General features: G+C 39.9%; 2 protein-coding genes across 3 annotated transcripts; one reads left to right on the top strand and one right to left on the bottom strand.

The window, feature by feature from the left end:
• Nucleotides 1–769: 769 nt before the first annotated feature.
• On the bottom strand, nt 770–12,315 carry DPM1 (dolichyl-phosphate mannosyltransferase subunit 1, catalytic). Of its 2 annotated transcripts, none has more exons than XM_055813780.1 (9): nt 12,160–12,315; nt 11,256–11,355; nt 9,650–9,683; nt 7,435–7,511; nt 7,291–7,358; nt 6,218–6,313; nt 4,677–4,745; nt 4,268–4,382; nt 770–1,154 (listed from the first exon to the last, which is right to left on the bottom strand). In XM_055813780.1, exons 1-9 carry the CDS (start codon nt 12,264–12,266, stop codon nt 1,050–1,052), a joined length of 771 nt encoding a protein of 256 aa, XP_055669755.1. In that variant the 5' UTR covers nt 12,267–12,315; the 3' UTR covers nt 770–1,049. The 2 variants fall into 2 exon arrangements, with proteins under 2 accessions (XP_055669755.1, XP_055669756.1); XM_055813781.1 differs by having other exon boundaries at nt 7,291–7,316; nt 12,160–12,314.
• A 67-nt stretch (nt 12,316–12,382) lies between these two features.
• On the top strand, nt 12,383–14,070 carry MOCS3 (molybdenum cofactor synthesis 3). Its single transcript, XM_005235982.4, has one exon. The coding sequence runs from the start codon at nt 12,406–12,408 to the stop codon at nt 13,795–13,797; it is 1,392 nt and encodes a 463-aa protein (XP_005236039.2). The 5' UTR covers nt 12,383–12,405; the 3' UTR covers nt 13,798–14,070.
• Nucleotides 14,071–15,653: the final 1,583 nt, after the last annotated feature.

Genomic DNA, 15,653 nt, shown 5'->3' with positions numbered 1-15,653 from the left:
GGATGGAGTTGCAGAAATAATGTGTGATGAACTGACCATAGCCCCCATTCTCTGTTCCCCTGCACCGCTCAGGGGGAGGAGGCAGAGAAGTTAAGCCCAGGAAGAAGGGAGGGGTGAGGGAGCGTAGGGGTTTTTTTTGCCCTATTTGAACGGTAATAAATCAAACTTATTTCCCCAAGTTTAGTCTGTTTTGCCCATGACAGTAATTGCTGTCCTTACCTTGACCCAAGAGCCTTTCGTTACATTCTGTCTTCCCTGTCCAGGTGAGGACGGGCATGATAGAGCTGTTTTTGTGGGCACCTGGCATTCAGCCAGGGTCAAACCACTGCAGCTGTCCTACTCCTCTTTTATAGATTCTAAAAATGTTTAGTTTTTAAAGAAAATAGGAAAAGGGAATAATCTGCTTCTGAACAAACACACAGAACACAAAATTATTCCATGCAATTCTCTTTCTTATCCAAAGAATACTCCCTCTTTCCAGTCTAGGAAGAATTTTACAAAAAACCAAATCACTATACTCATCTGTATGTCCTCTTAAACTACACAACCTATTATCAGTTCTGTAGAAACTGTTCTATATATCTGCTTTAAGATACATGTATATATGTGCTGAGGAAAGAAAGGGAACTAATTGATATATATCTGAAATGCTATCTGCAAACCACAGAACAAATATAAGACAAATTCTGTAAATTTTTTTGTCCTTGCTTTTATTTCAAAATAATCTTTAGCTTCTGCTGAATAATGATTAATTTCTAAATGCAAAAGATCGTTTAGCTTTGTTTTCTTTATTAAGACTTTGTCATTTTTACAAAAATAGAATAGAGCACTAGTCTATTAGTTTTTAGTTTAACATACAGTTCATTTATTTCAAGAGGAGGTTTGGGATACAATATATTCAGAGTTTATTAATGGTGGTTCATTTCATTGTTAATTTATAGCAGGTCTTCTGGTCACCACAAATTACCACACTTCTGCTGTTATATAATCAAAACCACACAGATGTCAGAAAATGTTTTTCTAAAAAAAAGCTGATTTAGGATAAACTATCACGTTGTAGCAAACAAGGTCAAGAGCCCCTTTAAGAAGGAAACTATTTCATTGCCTCCCAGTTTAGATTCTCCATAGACACGGTCCACAAATGAAATAGGAACCTGTTGAAACAAGCAAAACTATTTTTAAGGTTCAAAACCTAAATAATCAGAAATTCTGTAAACAAAAGAATGGCCTTTGATATACAGCATGTTTAGACATGGGAAGAAGGCAAGCACCAGATTGGCTTCATGTCAGTTCTTCTTACCAGTGGCTTTAATAATGCCCCATAGCTGGGGAGCATGAAATTATTTGGTTTATCACCTTTAAAGATGATCCAAAGGCATTACTCAGCGGCTGGATGATACACTAGTCAGAACAAACTTAATAGCTTGTGTACTAAAAGCCTCGGGGCTTAAAATGAACCTTCACCACTTTCCTTATGAACTGAATTCAAAACCTTTAAGTCAATGCCACAGGAAGTCAAAAGTCTTCTGCCACCATGAAACAGCGTTCTGCGCAACCTCACCACTGGCTAAGAGATGACATCTGAATATAGCAATTAGTGCATAATTTACAAGCAATGCCTGTCTTTATTGGTCTTTGACTATTTTATAGATTATTTACAGGATTAAGAGGCATTTCAAACACTAATTTTTATTTCCTTACTGTAGTGATCATGCTTTCCAGATTAGTTCACTACTCATAAAATGCTAGGAACATACTGCTTTTCAGTAATTTGACCACGTACAAATGACATATGACAGGACATTCTGCCAACACCGAATGAGAATATTCAAGAATTTCCATATATGTTTGTATGCAAAGTTGAAATACTTCAGGGGCTAAAATAAAGAATGACATTTGCAAAAGTCATTAAAAAATTGGCTTAGTGTTCTGCTGGCAGTTTCAACCAGAAATCATCTGGCAAATGGAACACAAAAAATCACCACACCCTTGCATCTGAGCCAGGCCTGAGGATTTCTCACAATTCTAGCAGATCAGTCCATGTCAGAAGAAAACCGAGGGCAAGAAGAGGGTAAGAAGATACCTAAAAAGACTCAACAATGACTCTGGCTTTCTTAGCAGGGTCCCTTTGATGTCTCAGTAAGCATCCTGGCAACTACAGACAGCCGACCTACAGAGCATGGATAGAAATCACTGAACATGTAGTCGGTGCAGGATGTCAGAAGTGACATTTCTTGACCAGTGATGAAAGAATGGTTAATATCTCACCTAAAAAGAGGTACCCCCTCTTTCCCTTCAGTAGAGGAATTAATCACCTGTGTTTTTTCTGGACTTTATACCTTTCTTGCACACAAAGTCCTACCATCAGTCTTAAAGGAAGCATTTTCAAAAAGGGTATATTCCATGCACTGTGGTAAATTTCACATATGATAAAGAAGTACAGCAAAATGAAACAGATGCATACAAAACTATTTAGGTATAGCTTGTGTCAGTTCATCTCATCATCCATTTGTTCCTTTTAGACTGGCAGGTCTCAATATTCATTTTCAACTTCGCTTCAGAAATATTTTTCTCTCACAACTGTATCTGCATTTCACAACAGCATAAAACCTCCTACTCTGCCTGTAGAGTGGCAGCACCCACCAACCAGGAATTAGACATGCAAGTGCCACCTCTTATGAAATTTCAGTATTACTATTTGGATAATTATAAAATTTATAAATATCCTAAGTATTGATCAGGAAATACCGTATCAATGTACTTGAAACATAATGGAAAACTGTCCTACCTCAGGAAGATACAACACAGAGATGATACACAGAACAGCAAAAATACAATAGTCTTCTTTACAGGCACGTGTCAGCAATCTGAACACTGACAAGTTTGTTACAGATATCACAAAGGAAATCTTAAAAGACAAGGCCGAAGCAGAATAGCCAAGCAACCTTTCAGATGTTAGAGACAACCCTTCCCACATGTGAGAAACCAGAGGAAAAGGGAAGAAGATGCTGACATGAGAATGTAACAGATGAATTGTGGAGGATGGCATAACTGATCCATCACAACATAGAGCCCACATCACAAGGCTGATTGGGAGCCATTAGGCCTAGTGAAGGCTGCCCGTCAGACCTTGAACAGCAAGACACTTGTATTTGATGCCATACAATGAGTAGAGGCATGTAAATAAATGAATGGTGGGATTAAATAATAGGCAGAAAAAAAGCTATTTGTGGCAGCAGCCTGAAGAGTATAAGCAACCCAGAACTGCATTTTTTCAAAGCCAGAGAAGTGTATTTTACTGTTTTAAAAATGTATAGCAAATAAAACCTCATCCCACCCTAGGTCTCAGTATCGGAATATTATACAGGTGAGGATTTAATTCAGCAACATTGGAGAGCAACATGCGCATGCAGCTGGATGCTGGATGTGAACAGCAAAGAAATTAGGGTCAAACCCCAGCACAGAAAGGATAGTGATGTCACTACATAAACAAGAAAGGTGGAAGAAAAGAGCTTGGTTTATTGTCTGGAAATACTCCACCCAATGTTGACAGAGAAATGCAATACCTAAGGTTTAGAGAGAGAGAAGCACCAGCAACAGAATTCTCTGACAAGTCACAGTCACGAAAATGATGAAGCAGCACTGGTTGAGACTGGGCTGTAGAGAGAATTGTAGTGAATCATCTTTAAAGACACCAGCAAGAGCATGTCAATGAAATATAAAAGGCAGAAATCAGACTGCTGGAAATACAGGATCTCACAACTGTTTTGAGCTCTATTTCAATGACTGTAGACAGCCCATGCCAAGTTTTGAACCAGAAAGTTGTGACAGCTGGAAAATAACAAGGCAATAAAAGATGAAACAGAATAGATCTGAAATAGGTGTTTTCAAATAATTTTGTTTTCTTCAGCAACCTGATTCTTACTAGAGGTGTCTGCACAACATGAAGGAGGAAAGAAAAGGCTCAGCTTCACGGTGTATTTTGACTTCTTTCCCTCCTTTGAAGTGGGATACAATTGTAAAATCGTATTAGCTAAAGAGATGGCAACAGGAAGAGGGAAGTATCCAGGAAGCGTATCAGCCAGGGGAATAAGTAACTGGAATCGTAGATCTGGTATTCACCTGGAAAACCAGAGTTCTAGGTGTGTAATTCCTTTACAACAAGTTGAAAATCTTCTTGGAAGTGCACAAAAATTCCTATGCTCCCAGTAATCTGTATCTACATTTAAATGAAAGCACAATATACTTATCAAAACTTTTACTATACCTCTCCAATAGTATATCCTAACTGTCTAGCCCGAACAATCATCTCCATCTGGAAGACGTATCCTTTAGAAACACATTTTTCCATTAGTTTCTGTAAGACTTCTTTTCTGTATAACCTGTAAAGGATTACAAAGAAAACGAAACCTGAAGCACAATTTCTGAACTTCAGAAATCAAGGTAGTGTGTAGGAATCCTAGCTGTAATCACTCACTCATATAATTACTATTTAAAAAAAACCCAACTTTTAAAAAGTTTTAGGAACAACAGTTCTTGCAATCTAGTCTACTATTTCTTACACCCTTCCCAAACACATTTCATAGTCCTCAGTAAGGTCTGTTCTTACTCCAGTTCCTTGTTCAGCAGTTTCTTAATTTCAAATAAACATTATGAATTGCAAACCAGACCCATACCTGAAACTCCCTGTTAAGTCTGATGCACCTGGTCTCAGCAAAACCTGAGTTAGAAAATTGGCACCACGACTGTGAAAGAAAACGTGGAATGTCAAAGTTGCTCAGTACACAATTCCGAAAGATCAAGCAGAATTTCTAGAAAATAAGTATCATTATACCAGCAGACCCCCTCCTCTTTATTGCTTAATATGAAACAATATTTCTAATGTTTTCACTGCTAGATTTGACTACTAAATCAAAATCTTGAAATCGAAACCCAAGGTTTTGTTTTTCAAAGGTCAATGATTAGTAGGTTATTGAACTTCACTATGAAGGAGAAATCGTTTTTTTAGAAATCAGGTTTACAGTTTGGTTCTTTATGGCAGAACTGTCAGTACGACTACACACTAATAAAATATAAAATAAATGCATCTGACAACATTCAAACCAACATTCTTCTCCTGACTAACATTCACTGTAAACTGAGAATAAAAATGCTTCCTGGGCAAACGTGAGACATGGACTTGGAAAATGAAAGTGCAGTTTTAGTTTATGCTGTTTTCATAGTACGGTAACGAATAAGCTCCACTGATGGAAAACGCTGTGAGACAAAAAAGCCAGTCATGACTACCTTGCTGAGGGCTGTATTACACTATGGTAAGATATGCAAGTCTTTCGTCTTGCCCAGTATGATGTAAAAGGATTCCTCTGTAATGTCCGTTTAGCTCTCTTCCCTTTTTTTTGACTTATATTTTATTTTGAGTGACAAAAAGATGAGCACTTATTCCAGCCATTAAAAACCAGGAGAAATCCAAATACAGTCCCTATGGTACCATCCCCAGATCATAATGGTAACACAAATTCTGCTCCTAATTCTTTACCGTAACATATAACCCAGCAATAGCTTGTGCCTATTCTCTTAAATCAGGTGTAAGAAAGGCAGACTATGCAGAAACTTGTTGATTACTTCCTCAAAATGCGTAAGTCCCTGTAAACCTGATCTGCCAGCCTCTGTATGCTTATGCGACCTTGAATTTTTTCCTCTTTGCTTTTGGGTGAAACTTCCTCTCCCTAGTGTTCACTATAACTGGTTTCCAGTAAGGTCTTAGTAATGATTTATTGACATTGATCATGTCAGGTTATTCTTAACTTATGACAAATCAGAGCATCAACAGAGGGGTTTAGCAACTGATTTACTCTTTAGGGAAAGGACCATTATAGCTATTAAAACTACCTAGATGTGTCTTTTAAACTTGACACAAGAATCGGTCTCAGCTCATTCTCTGGATGATGAAGCTGAAAGACACTTCCAACCTGATGCCATGTAGATTTGTCTGCTGTTCCAATCCATTTCTCAAGCCTAGTCATGTAATTACATTCTTTCTTGGTGGATTTTAACCAAAGAATTTGCAAATCATGCGTGTTCCTATTATTTAATACAATTTTGCAGTACCCAGTACTATTAACTGAAGACTCAGTTCAGCTTACACAGACAAGTTAGTACTTGGAATTATTATTTCTAAATAACAAATCTGTGTGTAAATATCTAGAAAAATACTAACCTGATTAATTTTCTTTTCAAATCCCAGCCATATACTCCTCCATTTCCTTTATATCTTGTTCCAGACACAATATCAAAATTGCCTTCTTTCTGCTTTCTATAAGCAATTGGTTTTATCAGAAAGACAGGAAGAATATTTGTATGAAGGTAGTACAAATTTCAAAATAAGAACAATCACTCTCTTAGTACAAAATCTGTATTTTACAAACCTTTGAACAAGTAGAGGAGAGAGGAAAGCAATAATTAAGGTGGTTATAGCATTATGCATTTTAAAACCTGTGAATTGTACTCTTATAAAGAGCTGTTTCAAAGAATTTTATGATTACCTTTTACCAACTATGTCATAGAATTTCATAGACTTCATAAATAATTTATAAAGACCTACATGCATTTTTAAAGCCTCTCTCTATTATAAAAGACAGACTGATTTTAAATACAGATTTAAATATTTAAATTACACAAACCCATAGTAAGAAAAAGAGAAAAAAAAAAAAAAAGTCTGGAACTATCCTTAGTCCATACCATTCCTGACTGTGGCAGAACCTCATCTAAAATTTTAGGTCTTCAGTACTACTAAGCAAGAAAGTTGAGAATTATACAGATTACTAGCCTTAGCCTCCAATGTAATGCCCGTTGACCATTTCTCACAAATTGAAATGTGGCAGAAATGTAAGAGGAAGGCAAAAGGGAGCAAAGTATTTCACCAATAATTGAGGACAGGGTCCTCTATTCAATATCCCTACGTGCACACAGGATGAAATCATTAGCATTACAAAGTGACATTTATACATGCACTTTTCAAAGCTGAACAGCCATTACAAGGAAAAGAAGTACTTAGCCACACATGCTCTCTGATACTTTAAACTTGAGGATTTTTGCTCCAGTTAGGAACTATTCATTCTTCTGGATTATTTTGGCACAAATCTAACGAGGTCAAATCAATTTTACTTGAATTCTTGCTTTGTGACTTTTCTTACTACAGTTAAGACAGCTATACAAGAATATAAAGCTCCCAAATATTACTACAAAACAATGAACGTTCAGTCATTCTCTCATACTACGATCGGCACCTACCTGATAAACTCTGGAATAAATTTTGGCTGAAATGGAAGGAAAACGCCATCAGAAAAGACAAAGGGATGCTGGGGGTAGGGGGGAGAATCAATGAAAATCGAATTTTAACAGATTAAAACCACAGTACATAAAATACAGACTTACATGGTGAGAGAGGTCAGCATCCATAATAACAATAAAATTCCCAGTGGCATGCTTCATTCCATGAATATAAGCAGTGCCTGACAAAAATAGCACAGAAATAATTTCCCTCACTATTTTAATATATGTGATCTTCTAGCCACAGGCTTCAATTATTTTCTGAAATCTCTACTAGAAAAGGATGAACTAAAAACTCCTAACATGTATTTTAAAATAAGATACTAGTGGTCAAACATCAAAGTGATTTTTCATTTTCCCTACAATTTCAGCACTAGATTTTATAAATATAAACCTTGGCCAACCCTACTGCACTAGATACGCACAGAGAACACGATGTGCTAAGTGGATCGCTATTCCAAATATCATTTTCAGAAGTGCCACAGAAAACGAGAAACAGGACAGACAACAAAATAATCACTGATGATTAAAAAAACAACCCTGACTTGTAAACTCAATTTAGTACCAGTGGTATATAGATTTTGGGTTGTTCCCCTTAACACCACGAATTATATTCTGATACTTAATCTGGAGACAGCTTTTTTTTTTTTTCTTCCTTCTTACTTTAGCTTGTGTTGCATTTTATTCATCCTGTGTGAACTGGTGCAGCTATCTCGGTAAGAGCTGGAACAAGTTTCGCTGTTACAGTTTTCCTCAATAACGCGAATTTCTGATCACAGTCATAGCTTCTGAAGACAGTACTGCTTCCAAAGATAGTACAGCAGCACAACAGATTAAAAACTAGCATATGCCCTTCACTGATCAAAACTACCCAAGTCCTTCTATGAACTTCAGAAGATATAAATAAAACTGAAAACAAAATACCCTCAAGTGATGTCTTTAGCAGTGTCACAGGCAACTAAACTCGCGGTTAGTGAACAACTTGTCTTTCCTTTCTTTTCCATGTCATTTGCAGTTACACAGTAGGAGCATCACAGATTTGTGTATTCTGCATGATTAGTAGGTATGGTCACTTGGTTTTAATCCACAACACTGATCAAATTAGTACAAAGGATGAAAAGCCAGAAAACAAATGTAAACGTATGTAAGCTTTTGGGAGTTTCTTAGATGAATGTGAGATGTAGAAAAAAAAAGTATAGAAAAGTGAATTTACCTAGGCAACTCAGTATCAAAATTAGAATTTTATTTTTGTTCAGCAGACTGGAGAAATTAGCTGCAGTACTTGGTACACTAGACACCTCAAATGTTTTACCAGCACATGGAAGTGGGAGTTGCCAAAACGTTTAGCAAGGAAGGTAGATACTGATTAACAATGAATCAAACAAGGTATTGCATTTTATAATTTTCTCCATTCCTGTTGTAAGAGAAGAGGGATAAGGATACAACATGAATCTTCACAGATGGAAATATTTCCCCTTTATTTTACGACAGTTTCCATACTACACTTTTTAATGTCTTTTACAACTTTCTAGGATATCTGCTTTTTTCTAAAGCAAATAATGACAAGCCTGATTTACATATTCTGTGAAAATATGGCATCAGAGCCATAAAACTGCAGTCCCACATCTTTCCATGCAAGTTTTAATAATCTATCTCTGTGGTACAAGATTGGCTCCCAAATTAGTGAGATTTCTGCAACGAAAGATTGGCTACTAAATTAGTGAGATTTCTTCAATTCACATGTCAGTTAATAGGCGAGGCAATACTTCAGTAGTTTGAGTACTGGACACCTGTCAGATGTATTTTTTTAAATTTAATTATAGTCATAACTCACATTGAAATGGTTAACAGTGAAGAGCTCTATCTAAACATCAGAAAAACATCCCAGCCCTCTCTGGAGATTGCACAAACTATGGTCCAATTTTTGAAGCATCCTACAGATGGGCAGATTGCACCCAAGTTACCACTGCCCCCTCTGGATCAGTAGGTTCCACGCAAACATAGCAGCTACTCCTGTAAACAGTTACATTTTCTCTCAATCTAGATCACTCATTCTGTAACCAGGGAATGCAGCAGGGGAGGGAGAGAAGCAGCGTGATCCCAACAGGAAAACATAGTTGCACAGAACTGTAGTGACCACAGTCTTGCGGTTTAAGGTTTTAGGGAACTTGTTATAAGTATATTGTGATCGTTATATGTGTGGGTTTTAAGCTTGTTTGCTTACAAAAAACTTGATGAAAACATGTTTCTGCTTTTAGACTTCAATTTTCTTTTAAAAAAATTATTTTCTTAGTACTAACCAGACTTAATAAGGACTTACCGAGTCCCAGCTTTCTTGGTCTGGGTCTTAAAAGCTGCAGGATATATTAAGAGATACATATATTACTTGAAGTACAGTTTTAAATTAATTCTAGTGACACCTTAAAATTCACCATTTTCAAGGTATAAATATTTTAAAATGCACTTTCCATTTTTAGAAGTCTAGTTAATACAGAAAAATAAATTTATCTGTCAAAATACAGGAGAAAAACCATTACATTAAACAGTATTTGATCAGGTCATATTTAAAAACAAACCCCTTTTAAGCTTTACTTCACAGTTCTGCAGTAAAAAAAAAACAAAATTAAAAGCACCACCTCATGACTAAAGATTTCCTCAAATTCCATTATCTGGAATACAATTACAAATCTGAACAACAGTCTCCCCAGCACCATTACTTTTAAGGAATGACAAACACTAACAGAAAATATTTTAGCAAGTTTCCCAAAGTGATTTAGCATACTTTCAGTAATGAATATAAATTTCAAGATTTTCATGTGCATATAGATACAACCCATGAGTAATGACCATGCAGCAGTATTATTAATCTTGCAGAATATGAACAACCAAACTTTAAACCTGTGCCAAGTATCCTCAGCTCCTGCAGGGCCATATGAAGTGCAGGGGGAGAAGGGGCACTGCCACTAACAAAAGAGGAATCTAAAAAAAATTTTAGATCATCATGACAGTAATTTAACTTTCAGCTCTTCCTAAAATGCCTTTGATGTAAGTCAGCATTTGGGGAGGACAGAGCAGATATTTAAGTAGTCATGTAAATGTAGTTCACACACAAATTTTAAATCTTGACTAATTTTGATGCATTGTCTAAGGGGTCATAAGCAATATAATTAGAAGGAGGACATGGACATGAAGGAGTTAGTAATCATTAGTGCTTCTGCTTATCTGTTATTTTGGTTCCTTTTTTTCCCCCTTTAATAAATAGTTACATTTGAACATTAACAACAACAACAACAAAAAATCACTTTGATTCTTCCTCGGACATGTTGGCTTCTCATTAAGTCAACTACATACAATATTCAGTAGACATATAGAAAGTGAGAAGCCTCATGGAATTATTTGGATGATGACTCCTGAGCACTAACCAGAACAATGATATTACTTAGGAAACAAAGAAAATTATTTCGGGGTAAAAAAAAAAAAAAAAAAGACTCCTGTTATTGAGGAATGCAACTAGACAGATTAAAAAACAAATCACAAGACCAGACTAGCTTTCATCTTTCCAATTCCCCTATTACTGCAGTCACTTAGAATGAAATTACATCTTATCCAAACCTCATCTTTTCTTAGGCATGCACAAAGTACATGAACAACCACTATTTGTTACTCAATAGCACGCAACAATGCACAAAGGACTGAAAACATTAACTCACGATTTGGCATATAAGCTCATAATGCTGCTAAGCAGCTGTATGACGATCATAATTAACATTTGTCTAAAGTGGCGTGCAAAACTTAAATAACTTAAAGGATGTTAAAGAAGCATAGAATCCAGGACTCCATTCCACTTTTCTAAGGACTTCAAGTACTTTTCAATACAATAAATATGAAAACAATAGGACAAAAAACTCCGAGAATATAAAACTCACTATTTTATCTGATCCATATATTTTTTCCAATTGTTCAGCAATTTCCTGTGTCCCATCTGGGCTTCCATCATCTATGATGATAATTTCAAAATTGTTCCCACTGAAATGAGAATTATTTTTAGATGAACAAATGGAAAACCCCATTTCACTACCTACAGCGTTATGAAAGGCGTGAAGCTGAGGCCCAGAACACAGAGCGACCTCCCGACAGCCGGAGACACGTGCTGCTGCCGTTCCTACAGCCGGGGCTGTGCTTACAGAGGATAAATTCGATAAATCGGGACTCAGCGTTGCTGTTCAGGTCTCAAGCCGCAACTGCTTCACAGCACGCTGCAGCAATATAAACCTCCTCGAAAGCTAAAACTGCCGCTGCGCTTTCACCCGCTTGCTCCAGGAACCGGTGCAGAAGGGATCAGAGCACGCGTGAGACCTCCGATTAGAGTAATTCGTTTCCCTCATTAACCCGGGCGAGGTACACCTGGCTGCATACGACCCCCGATGTACCCGGCGGCACTGGGTAACGTTACTGCCCTCCCGAGCCGTGTCGGTATTTCGTACGTTTTAAGGACGCGCATTGCCCAGCTCCGCGACTCCTCAGCTCCGCCAAACACCAACAGCGGGTGGTCAACCCCCCGAGCCCGCTCCCCACCAGCCGCCGGCCCGCCCGAGGGGACGCTGGACCCCACAGCTGCCACAGCGGCCTTTCCCCGCAGCCCCGACGGCCACCTCCCCTCGCCGGGGACGGGGCTCGCCCAATTCCGCAGAGCGGCGGTGCGCAGCCGGCCCGGGAGCGGGGACGGGGCTCGGCCGGGCCCCAGCATCCCCGCGCCCCCCTCCCCGGGACGGGCCCCGCCGCCCCCTCGCCCCCCCCGGGACGGACCCCGCCCCCCCCCGCGACCGGTACCTCTCCTGGAAGGTGCGCGCCAGGAGCCAGACGACCAGGGGCAGGTTCTCCCGCTCGTTGTAGGTGGGCAGCAGCACCGAGAACTTGTCGGCGCCGCCGGCCGCCATGTCGGCGCGCTGACGCACCCGGAACCGGCGGGGACGCGCCGCAGCCAATCAGAGCGCGCGGCGCGGCCGGAAGCGCCGGGGCAGCCGGCCGGAAGCGGAAGTGACGCGCGCTGTCGGCCATCCGCCCTCCCTAACAGCCATGGCGGACGGCGCGGAGGCGGCGCGGCTGAGTGCTGAGATCGGCCAGCGGGAGCAGGAGCTGCGCGGCTTACGAGAGCGGCTGGCCACCGTCTTGCTGGGGGACGCCGCGGCCACAGAGGACGGTGCCTCTGCCTTTCCCGGCGATCTGCCCCCTCTGCCCGCTCAGGCCTCTCTGAGTCCCGCCGACATCCTGCGGTACAGCCGGCAGCTGGTGCTGCCTGAGCTGGGCGTGCGGGGGCAGCTGCGCCTGGCCCGCTCCTCCGTGCTCGTGGTGGGCTGCGGCGGCCTGGGCTGCCCCCTGGCCCAGTACCTGGCCGCAGCTGGCATCGGCCGCCTGGGTCTGGTGGATCACGACGTGGTGGAGACGAGCAACCTGCACCGGCAGGTGCTGCACGGGGAGGCCCGCCGAGGGCTCCCCAAGGCCATATCTGCCGCGGCCGCCCTGCGGCTGCTCAACTCCACGGTGCAGTACGTGCCGTACTGCGGCGCCCTGAGCCCTCGCACTGCCCTGGAGCTGGTGCGGCAGTACGACGTCGTCGCCGACTGCTCCGACAACGTGCCCACCAGGTACTTGGTGAATGACGCCTGCGTTTTGGCTGACAAACCCCTGGTGTCTGGTAGTGCCCTCCGCCTAGAGGGGCAGCTAGTCGTGTACAACTACCATGGAGGGCCCTGCTACAGGTGTCTCTTCCCCAAGCCCCCTCCACCAGAGACGGTGACTAACTGTGCGGATGGGGGAGTGCTGGGTGTCGTGCCTGGCATCATGGGGTGCATCCAGGCCTTGGAGGTGCTGAAGATTGTCTCGGGAATGGGTTCCTCGTTCAGTCAGTTCATGCTGATGTTTGATGCCCGCGAAGGGAGATTTCGCAACATCAAGTTAAGACCAAAGAAACCAGACTGTGATGTCTGTGGTGACAATCCATCTGTCACTTGCCTGCAGGATTATGAGGCATTTTGTGGTTCTTCTGCAACAGACAAGTGTAAGACTTTACATCTGCTATCCAGTAAAGACAGGATATCTGTAGAGCAATACAAAAAATTGTTGGATGAGCAAGTTCCTCATGTTTTAGTAGATGTTCGTCCGCCAGTAGAGGTGGATATCTGTCACCTGGTACATGCTGTTCACATTCCTCTGAGTAAGCTAGAAGAAAAAGATGAAGAATATCTGGAATACTTAAAAAAAAGAATTTGTGAAGAAAAGCAGAGGACTAACAGCCAAACATCTTTTCCTGTATATGTTGTTTGCAAATTAGGAAATGATTCCCAGAAGGCTGTAAAAATTTTGCAGGAGTTACCTGTCAAAGAATTTGGTTCTGTGTTGGCTAAGGATATTAAAGGGGGGCTCATGGCATGGGCTAGTAAAATTGACCCAACATTCCCTCAGTATTAGAAATTTAAATGGTGAAAAAAAATACGAATTTTCGTAGTAAATTCTATAGGGGTCCATCTTCTTTGTGTAATGACTATATCACATGGATAAAACTGGGGATAGAAATACCATGTTGCTTTTTTTAATGTTAACTTTTCTTCAAAATAACCCTGTATTTTTGTAGATGCTTGTTTATTTTTTATAAAAATGTGAAACTGTTCATGGAAATGGAAAGAAATGTGTTTTCTTGGTGGTTATTCCAAGCTCTCATTATTAAATAATTACTTAATTGTGCATGTGATGATTGCAAATGACTCCTAATTAGTACTTACAGCCTGGAGAATGACAAAACACAGGAATCCAGGGCTGAAAGTTTTTACTTATTCTCCTAACTGCCTAAAAAATTGAAACAGTGCATGCAGTGATTAAAAAAAACCCAACAACTTGTTAATGTCTAGCTGATCAGTAGCACTATTAAGCCTATCATAGGAAATTGCCAAGACAATGCTGACAAGACTGTTTTGGTCAACATCCGTTTAGTTCTTTGTAGCAGCATTGTGTATTTATGAAGAGAAGTGCTTGCTGGAAATAACAGCACCTACAGCAAGTGTGTTCTGTTAAAAACTTCCAGAGGCATCCATCCTCATTTGTTGGCTAAAAAAAAAAAGTGTATTCTCTGACCTGTATAGGGAAACTGAGGTAAAATGCTAGTAAGATATACATTTGTGTCCAGAAAGTTTGTAAAACATTTAGAAAATGTTTTTGTGAGGGTTTAGAAGAATTCTGAGGTGGAGAGGAGAAGAGGAGGTGAGAGGAAAAATAGGTACGTGGCCTCCCTTTTGCAAGTACAAAGACACATTTTGTAAGCTTTGTCACTGTTTTTTGTGGTAGTTGCATATCCCCAGTCTCACTGCATTATTTTATTAACGGGAATGAAGAGCTACACATACCTAAAAAGTTCTCATAGATAAACCGGATGAAAAGAAAGAAATAGTTTCTCAACAGAAGCAGCTCATCAGTTAAGCATAGTAATTATCTTCTTGTATTAATTAAGATACAAATTTCCTTTACTCCCTGAGGATGAAAAAGCCGCTTGCCATGACTAATCTTTGCATTGTATAAAACAAAAAAAAGTATTACTATTATGATGAGTAGTCAAAAAGGCATATTTTAGTAAAATGTATTTGAGAACAACCATACTGCCTACTTTATTATAACAAACCATGGGTTCTAGCAGTAATAATCTTAAGTCTTTCATGGAGGAAACGGTTACATGAATTTATAAATGGAGAGTCGTATCTCTTGCAATTTAGAGGAAAATGAAAACATTACAGGCTGTGACTTAAAGTAGGTATTAATTCTCTGTGGTGTGTGCCGAGAGTCATAAGTCAAGACCTTTTAAGGCTGGTTGTGGAGGCTTCTGGTGGGTTTCAGCATTTGGTGATTAGAAACCAGAGGGACCTGTTTGAAATGCCTGACCTGTGTTTGTATTTTTCTTTCTTTAATGTCAAGAGGCTGAAACGTAAGAGGTGACAGTAGCAATAATTCTGTAATATCCAGCCTTCTAATGCTAAATAACAGATGGTATGTCACACATCCTCCTGACCTGAGAAATTGATTCCTTTTCAGTTATTTGAAGCAAGGTGAACCTGTGGGCTTGGGCAAAAGTTTTGATTCTAAATCCGAGTGCTACTTGCAGTGGATAGAAATCATGTGTAAAGTCTTTTCCCTTGTTACAACATTTTAGCAGCAGATGTGCACAAATTCTGTGAAAGAAAAAGGAGTTAACATTAAAGCCTGTGGTTTTTGGCAGATGATTTTTCATAGCAAATTTATAACTGCATTTCTTGTAGCACATTTTCAAGGAGGAAGCCAGA

Source organism: Falco peregrinus, chromosome 9 (assembly GCF_023634155.1).
Source record: "Falco peregrinus isolate bFalPer1 chromosome 9, bFalPer1.pri, whole genome shotgun sequence".
NCBI lineage: Eukaryota > Metazoa > Chordata > Aves > Falconiformes > Falconidae > Falco > Falco peregrinus.
Note: the sequence above shows the minus strand (reverse complement) of the source record. Positions and strands in the feature narration are given on the sequence as shown.

What these genes read in the sequence shown, in the direction of transcription:
- MOCS3 (XM_005235982.4), top strand. Translation starts at nt 12,406, where the DNA reads ATGGCGGACGGCGCGGAGGCGGCGCGGCTGAGTGCTGAGATCGGCCAG.
- DPM1 (XM_055813780.1), bottom strand. Translation starts at nt 12,266, where the DNA reads ATGGCGGCCGGCGGCGCCGACAAGTTCTCGGTGCTGCTGCCCACCTAC. An exon ending in TATATGGATCAGATAAAATA is followed by an intron (nt 9,684 to 11,255) that starts GTGAGTTTTATA and finishes TATATCCTGCAG; the next exon opens with CTTTTAAGACCCAGACCAAG. An exon ending in ATGCTGACCTCTCTCACCAT is followed by an intron (nt 7,359 to 7,434) that starts GTAAGTCTGTAT and finishes CCCTACCCCCAG; the next exon opens with CATCCCTTTGTCTTTTCTGA.